This window comes from Marmota flaviventris, chromosome 2 (assembly GCF_047511675.1).
Source record: "Marmota flaviventris isolate mMarFla1 chromosome 2, mMarFla1.hap1, whole genome shotgun sequence".
NCBI classification, from domain to species: Eukaryota; Metazoa; Chordata; class Mammalia; order Rodentia; family Sciuridae; genus Marmota; species Marmota flaviventris.
In genome coordinates, this window is record NC_092499.1 from 136,896,591 (window position 1) to 136,905,390 (window position 8,800).

The 8,800-nt window shown below is 42.4% G+C and overlaps 1 protein-coding gene across 1 annotated transcript; it reads right to left on the reverse strand.

Moving 5' to 3' along the window:
- Positions 1–2,358: 2,358 nt before the first annotated feature.
- Positions 2,359–8,782, reverse strand: Ngrn (neugrin, neurite outgrowth associated). The gene is made up of 3 exons (XM_027919877.3): positions 8,563–8,782; positions 8,038–8,148; positions 2,359–3,374 (listed from the first exon to the last, which is right to left on the reverse strand). The coding sequence occupies exons 1-3, from the start codon at positions 8,724–8,726 to the stop codon at positions 2,768–2,770; spliced, it is 882 nt and encodes a 293-aa protein (XP_027775678.2). The 5' UTR covers positions 8,727–8,782; the 3' UTR covers positions 2,359–2,767.
- Positions 8,783–8,800: the final 18 nt, after the last annotated feature.

Here is an 8,800-nt window from a genome sequence, read left to right on the forward strand (position 1 = left end):
AGGAGGCCTACCCTGGCTGAGCTCCTGGGTAAACTGGCAACAGTAAAAAGCAAGGCTTTTTGACCATCAAACATTGACTGTTCAGTAGTCCCTCAATCATTTCTTCATTCACTCAACCAATATTGAGATGTTAGGGGCTGGGACTACAGTAATGAACACACAAGTCTCTTACCTTCATGAGGTAAAATGCTGGGGAGAAAACAAGTGGTAACAGATTTCAGATACTGAAGAAAATTAAATGAGGTAGTAATAATGAGTATTAAAGAACCTGCTTTAAATTGGATGATCAGAGGAGACCCCTCTAAGAAAGTGACAACTGATTTGAGACTTAAATGACAAGAAGTCAGTCACATGAATCTGGGGGCAAAGAATGAATAAGAGCAAAAGCCTAAACTGGCATGCTCCAAGAATGGGAAAAAAGATTTCAGATTAGTGAGCAAGGGAGTGCAGGGGTAAAGTATATGAAAAACACATCCAAGTTTGAACTTGTAGATTTCCACAGTCCACTGGGAAAATGAATGGTGAGATGATTCGCAAGGTATGCAAACTGTAAGCCTTATGTGTACAAAGACCTGTCTCAAAAATAAAAAAGGCTACCTGGGCACAGTGGCTCATGCTTATAATCCCAGAGACTCAGGACGTTAAGTAAGAGGATCACAAGTTCAAAGTCAGCCTCAGCCACTTAGCAAGGCTGTAAGCAACCTAGCAAGACCCTGCCTCAAAAAAAAAAAAAAAAAAAAGTTCAGTGGTTAAGTGCCCCTGGGTTTAATCCCTGGTAACAAAAGGGGGGGGGGCAGGGTTGCTGTAAGCATGGCTTAGTGTTAAAGATATGCATACTGCAATATTCAAACAGCATCTAATGCCTCTAGACAAAAGATTTTCATGGGCCAGGGACAGTGGCACACATTTGTAATCTCAGCTACTTGGGAGGTTGAAGCAGGATTCCAAGTTTGTCTTGGCAATTTAATGATCTTGTCTCGAAAGTAAAAAAAAAAAAAAGGCTTGCAGATATAGCTCAATTGTGAAGCACTCCTGTGTTCAATCCCCATTACCAAAAAAAAAAAAAAAAATCAGTAAATTAGTAGAAACTATGCCACATCCTAGAATATTCCTGTTTCAGAAAACCTTAATGGTGACCTGGGTTCATGTCCCAACACCACCACTTAACAGCAGCCATCATATCCATTTCATTATTTGTAAGAGAGGCCTATTTGTTCTTGCCTACTGCATGGCACTTTTGTAGAAATCTGTTGTCAGCTGTAAAAATCAGATGTAATCTAGGTAAGCTTTAAAATGTGGCTAGAAATTACGATGGGTGGGGGCTGGGATTGTGGCTCAGCGGTAAAGCACTTGCCTAGCACATGCGAGGCCCTGGGTTCCATCCTCAGCACCACATAAAAATAAATAAAACAAAGGTGTTGTGTCCAACTGAAAAATAAATATTAGGGGCTGGGGATGTGGCTCAAGCAGTAGCGCGCTCGCCTGGCATGCATGCGGCCAGGGTTCGATCCTCAGCACCACATACAAACAAAGATGTTGTGCCCGCCGAAAACTAAAAAATAAATATTAAATAAATAAATATTAAAAAAAAAAAAAAAGAAATTACGATGGGGACTTCATTCTTCAGTATTGGGGACTAGACCCAGGGCCTTGCACATGCTAGGCAAGAGCTTTACTCTGAACTACATCCCAAACCCTTTTATTTTAAAATATATTATTTTTAGTTGTAGATGGACACATTTATTTTTATGTGGTGCTGAAAATCAAACCAGTGCCTCACATGTGGCAGGCAAGTACTCTACCACTTAGCCACAACCCCAGCCCTCTTTTCTTATTTTTGAGACAAGGTTAACTCGCCAGGCTGGTCTCAAACTTGCTTTTCCCTACCTCAGCCTCACCAGGAGTTGGGAGTACAGATGTATTGGAATTACAGCCTGCTTGGCTGATGTTGGGGACTCTTAAGCCTTTGCATGCTTTCCATTTTTTTGTCAAATTCCCACTCCCAATCTCTCTCAAAACTCCAGCAACTGAAAGATGTACAGTTTGGGGTTATCAAAATCCATCACTAAGCCTGGTGCAGTGGCACACATCTATAATCCTAGTGGCTCAGGAGGCTGACACAGAAGGATCAAAAGTTCAAGGCCAGCCTCAGCAATTTAGTGAGGTCCTAAGTGACTTAGTGAGACACTATCTCAAAATAGAATCTGGGGATGTAGCTCAGTGGTAAATTGTCCCTGGGTACCCCACTCCCCAAATTTTATCAACGAGCAGGGTGCTTTGCAGAGAGCCCTCAGATGGGGATTCCTCATCTCCCAGTGCATTTTCCATTCCAGCACTCTCCAAGAGTCACTCCAGAGACACAAAGCAACACGAACTGCTACATTTTATTTTTGCACCAAAGGAAAATAAAAGAACCAATTTACTAAGCAGCTCAAAAACTGTTAGTGTTCAATGATCAAGAAGGAAATGAGGTCAGAAAGCAAACATTTCACTTCCTCCCAAACATATTATTGCAAGTATCACAGAAACAATACTGATTTTCAACATACAGAAGTTAAGCAAAAAGGAGAATACTGAAGATACACAGGTCAGACTGGGAGCAGTGATCCAAGAAGCTTGAATAACCAAGCAGCTCTTTCTGTCCATATTCCAGGCTCATCAAATTCCTCCTATTTTCAAAGTAGATATCCACATGCAGAAATCTTGGCAGCTCCAAATATATTAGTCTAGCTGTTTCACATGGCATCTCCACAAGCCAGGCCCCAACTCAAATTCTGTACAGGAAGTTCCCATTGCTGTCAAAGAACTCCCGTCCCCTCTGCACTACTTTGCTGCTGAAGTTCTGGTTCCGTAGCTCCCCTGTCTTCAACATTTCCAGTTTCTCATCACTTGGCAATCCATTACTGTCAGTTCTTCTGGTGCCTACACAATCATTGGAGTATTTTTGCAGCTCTCTCTGATGACCTAAGGCTGCAGTGATAGGCTCAAAGCTTTCCTTCTTCAAGCTCTGGATTCCTTTATTCCTTCCCTTTTGTCTCAGTGCATTTGTACTGTGAGTTTTTGACTCTATCACTGTCAAAGCTGTGCTGTGAAGCTGACCTTCAGATGAGGCTTCATCCCCTGGCATCAGAAAAGAGTTTGATACAGAGTGGCCTGCAGCAAGTGGCTTCACGGTATCTCTAGAGCCCTGGAGCTGCCGGAGTGAGTGGGCAAACTCAGCTTTCTTAAGAACTTTTTGATCCTGCTTCAGTTTCTGTTCCAAAGTGGGTACAAATTTACTTTTTAAAACCCTTCGGATAACATCGGTGCTGACATCAAAACCTTCAGCCAACCTGGGAACTGACCAGGACTCAGCAAATTCCTTATGTAAATACCTATGGGAAAAAGGAGCAGGTTTTCAAGTTGTGAAGAAGTCTTCTACCAGAACAGCTAATTGATAATACCAGTCATAAATAAGTAAAAAGAAAAGGACTTTGGAAAAATTATAAATGCAGTCCTTTTATTGTGCCAATTAAGTAACTGGCATACTCACAGTAACACCTGACCACTTTCAGTCGGTCACTTCATTTCACATCAACTGAACACTTCCCATTGGAAGTTACTTCCTGGGGTGAAGGAAGACTGAACTTCACTCCCAAAAGCACACAATGGCACTATGCTAAGTGACAGCAGATGATGTAATGAGAACAATCAAAAGGGCTGCCCAAGAAATGTTCCAGGAAATCCAAGCTAGAGCCCATCAGAAAGGATGAAAAGCAGTAATAAGCTAGTAGAGAGGAGGGCAAGGGGGGCTGGGGCTGCAGCTCAGTGGCAGAGCATTTGCCTAGCATATGTGAGGCACTGGGTTCGATTCTCAGAACCACATAAAAATAAACAAATAAGGGGCTAGAGTTGTGGCTCAGTGGTAGAGTGCTCACCTAGCACATGCAAGGTGCTGGATTCGATCCTCAGCACCACATACATAAATACATAAATAAATAAATAAATAAGCAAACAAACAAGTTATGTCCAATTACAACTAAAAAATAAAAAAAAAAACAAAACAAAATAAAGGCATTCTATCCATCTACAACTACAAAAAACAGGAGGGCAGGACAGATCAAAGACATTGATAGTTGAGTGAGCAACATTTGAAATACAAGGAAGCACATCACCTTCACTGGGAACAGACAGAGCAGAAGTAAGGTCACATGGCGCCTAGGAGTCTGAAATTTATCCCAAGGCAACAGGGAGCCAAAGAAGGACTTTAAGCAGTAGAATGCCATGAGTAAGTATTCATTCTGAAGCTCAACCCAGTGATTGTTGTTCAGTGACAAAAGTGGAGGGTGGGGGGTGGGCACTGGCCTTGGGTTCGATCCCCAACACCACATAAAAACAAAGAAAGATATTATGTCCAACTACAACTAAAAACTAAATATTAAAAAAAAAAAAAAAAGTGGGGCTGGGGTTGTGGCTCAGTGGTAGAGTGCTCACCTAGCATGCATGAGGCACTGGGTTCAATCCTCTCAGCACCATGTAGCATGAGGCACTGGGTTCGATCCTCAGCACCACGTAAAAACAAAATAATGTGTCCACCTACAACTAAAAAAAATACATAAATAAATATTTTTTTAAAAAAAGTGTAGGTGGAGGGATTGGAGGTGCACTCAGTGGCAGAGTGTACTTGCTCAGCACGACCCAGGGCCTGGGTTCAATCTTCAGCATCATAGGGGCAGGGTGGTGGTGGGGGTGGTCTAAGTGGAAAGATTAGGCAAAAGGCTATTATTGTAATTCAGGCAGTCAGAACAGAAACAATGGCATGGTGTGCACAGGACAGAAGAGAGCTGAAGAATATTTAGGAAAGTCAAATGTAGAATTTGTTAAGGAACTAAATACTGGGGATGGTAGTATCAAGGCCAAGGCTAGGGGGCAAGGGATATAACTCAGGTGGTAGAGTGCCTGCCCTGCACACACAGGCCCTGGGTTCAATCCCCAGCACCACACACACACACACACACACACACACACACAAAAAAAAAAAAGCTAGGGTGGTTGATGGGTTATAGGGAAAAAAAGAACAGAATTAAGTTGTAGGTAAAAGTGATTAATTCTATTTTGTATACATTCAGTTTGAAGAACCTATGTGTCCCAGGTTCAGTTTATGATGTCAGATGCTCCAGGAATTTTAAGGAGGCTAAAGATCACACAGTGTCAGCTGAATCTAATAATAAGGAAGTCACTGATGGATTTAAAGAGAACAGTCTTATTGTAGTGGTTAAAACATCACATGCAAAAAAAAAAAAAAAAAAAACTGGGGCTGGGGCTGTACCTCAGGAGGCAGAGCACTTGCCTAGCATGTGTGAGACACTGGGTCTGATCCGCAGCACCATGTAAAAATTAAATAAAATAAAGGCATGTTGTCCCTCTACAAAAAACAACAACAACAACAACAACAAAAAAAAAAAACTAATATGGGTAGAAGCAAGTTGGAAACAAAAAGAAGAGGTAGGGTTTTTACTTTATAGTTTTTTTTTTGATGGGGGAGTACTGAGGGATTGAACTCAGGGGTACTTAACCACTGAGCCACATCCCCAGTCCATCCAGGTGTGTCACAACACCTGGTAAGGGAGGGTTTGTTTTTTGTTTTTTAAGTGTAGATGGACACAACACAATGCCTTTATTTTTATGTGGTGCTGAGGATCGAACCTGGGTCCCACCCATGCTAGGTAAGGGCTCTACCCTTGAGCCACAATCCCAACCCCAAGGGAGGGTTTTAAGATGACAGGTTGCACTGGGTAAGTAGTGCATGCCAGACTTGAGAAGCTGAGGCAGGAGAATTGCAAGTTCAAGGCCAGCCTCAGCAACTTAGGCCCTAAAGCAATTTAGCAAAACCCTGTCTCAAAATAAAAAATAAAGCATTGGGGATGTAGCTCAGTGGTAAAGCACCTCTAGGTTCAATCCCCAGTACAAACAAACAAACAGACAGGTTCCTAAGAAAATACATGGGGACAACCTAAAGCACAAAGAGAACTGTCCTAAACAAAGTGATAGGCTATCACTTCTCTCAAAATGAGAATAAAAGATAAAGAGCAAGACTAGGAAGCTCACAGGGTTTTTATTTAATGGCCTGTTTTAAATTTTTAGAAGGACATTTATTGACTACAAAAGGGGATTTGATAGGTAGAAAGCTGGAAGGTTTGAAAAAGTTATTTAAGATAATAGAGAACTGATTGCCTAGCATGTGTAAGTCCCTGGATTCAATTTCCAGCACCAGGAGAAAAAAAGAAAAAAGCTGGGAGGTTGAGGCAGGAGGATCTTAAGTTCTAGGACCAGCCTAGGCAACTTAGCAAGACCCTGTCTCAAAATCTCAGAATTAAAATAAAAAGGACTGGAGATATAGTTCATGGGACCCTAGAAGGGAGATGGTACAGGTTAACAAAATCTTCCCCCTTCCCCGGAACCGGGGATTGAACCCAGGGGCACTTAACCACTGAGCCACATCCCCAGCCCCACCCCCCCCCTTTTTTTTTTTTGAGATAGGGTCTTGAAAAATTGCTTAGGGCCTCACTGAGTTGCTGAGGCTGGTCTCAAACTTGCAACTGCCTACCTCAGACTCCAGAGTCACATATGCCCTACATCCAGCTGGACTCACAAAATCTTAACCGGTTTCTACAAAATATTTTACTCCCAACTGGAATCATTCAGCATACATAACCAACATAGATCTATTCAGCAATATTAACAAAATATAAATACTTTATCTTTTGGTCCGTAAACTCTACTTCTGGGAATGTATACAACAAATACATCTGGCAAGAATCACGTAGCTCTCTCTTCTGAAATGGAAAGATCTATAGGACACATCAAGTTACAAAGGAAAATGTAGAACAGAATTTATAGTATGCTACTTTTTGTGATTCAGGTGGTGAAAATAAAATTTGTACTCATACTTGCTGTATTTACATAAGGAAATCTGGAGGAAAAAAACCACAAAACCTATTAAAAATAGTACCAATAGGCAACTGGACGATTCATTCTCAATGTGTACACTAGGTTATAGTTATAATTTTGAACCATCCATAACACATTACCTATTCAAGATAAAAAAAAAAAGAGAAAAAATTTAAAAAGAAAAGCAACTGAAAAACATTTAACATTTTTTGAGAAGGCACCTTTTAAGATTTTTAAAGGTATGGATCCTCTTTTCAGGAAATGCATATAACTGGGCTGGGGATGTAGCTCAGTGGTAGAGCACTTGCAGGTGCAAGGTCCTGGGTTCCATCCCCAGCAAAGCAAAAAAACAAACAGGAAAGAAAATTCACATAACCATGTGAGTCCTGTTTCTGAACCTAGGGTTGCAATGTGTTATTTTACATTTTCTGCAATATTGACAATTATAATTTTATATCATGCACGTATAAACATGTAATAAGAAATTCCAATGTTACATATAATTGTAATGCACCAATAAAAATATGAAAATATTAATAACCACAAAATTATATTAAAATGTTCAGCAAAAACGAACCAACTGTTATATGCTAAATCTAGATAACAGCTGGGTAAGATGTAGCACTTGCCTGTAATCCCAGCAGCTGGTGGCTCAGGAGACTGCGACAGGAGGATCGCAAATTGAAAGCTAGCCTCAGCAACACACTGTCTCTAATTAAAATATAGAAAAGGGGGGCTGGGGTTGTGGCTCAGCGGTAGAGCGCTTGTCTAGCGGGGGTGAGGCACTGGGCTCAATCCTCAGCACCACATAAAAATAAAAGAATTGTGTCCACCTACAACTAATTAACTATATATATAGGGGGGCAGGAGATGTGGCTCAGTGCTTAAGCGCCCCTGGGTTCAATCCCCGATACCATAAAATAAATAAATAAAATCTAGATGATAAATTAAGGAAATTCGTCATGTTACTGTATTTTCTATATAAATTTTCCTATAACAGAAAGACAAAATACAAAAACAAAACTCAAATGGCCAAACCTGTGTTTTAGCCCCAGAATCTTTCACCTCTTATCATAGCGGATGCTAACAAAGTACCTTGAGTCTTACCGTATCTGCTCCATGGCTTCCCATGTCAGAGTTCTGGGCGGGGCACCTGGCGCCTCCATTTGCCTCCGAATTTTCTGGAATCGAATTGCTTTTTTCTGTCGTTTCAGGGTGCTGGGGGAGAGAACCAATGGCAGAAGCCATGCGTGGAAGCAAGATGGGTGTTTGAAAAGTCTTGGGCTAAATCACCAACAGCCCAGCCCTCTTTTGTGTCAATAAAGGCCACCGGGCCATGTTTGCCAGCTTAACGCCGCTCTGTACACCGACCCAAAAATCTAACACCTACAACAATAACTGCCCGTAAGCATGCTGAACTATCTAAAAGTGTAACGAAATATACGTCACTAGCGAAGGAACCTGTGGTCTCAAGGGAGCTGAACATCTGTCCCTACGCCGCTAACAACAGGTAAGAAGAAACTAGAGTCACAGTGGAGGCGGCTGGAGGACGCCCGGCGCTAAGGGGGCGCGGCTTGAAGCGCCGAGGCCCAAGGCCAGCTTCAGGCTGAGGGCCGGGAAAGGAGCTAGTACCTCTCGACCTCCTGCAACTCCCTCTCCTCTGGCTCCCAGTCGGAATCCGGGTCCGGCTCACGGCCCATAGGGCCTGAGCCCGCCAGCCCCTGGGTCGCGAACCCATAGCGAGCAACAGCAGTACGGACTCGGCCGCCCAGCAATAGGCTGAGGGTAACCGCCATGGCGAAGTAAGCCAACCTCCAGCAGCCCGCTACCCTACAGCACCGGAAGCAGTCCCGGAAGCGGAAGGGGCGGG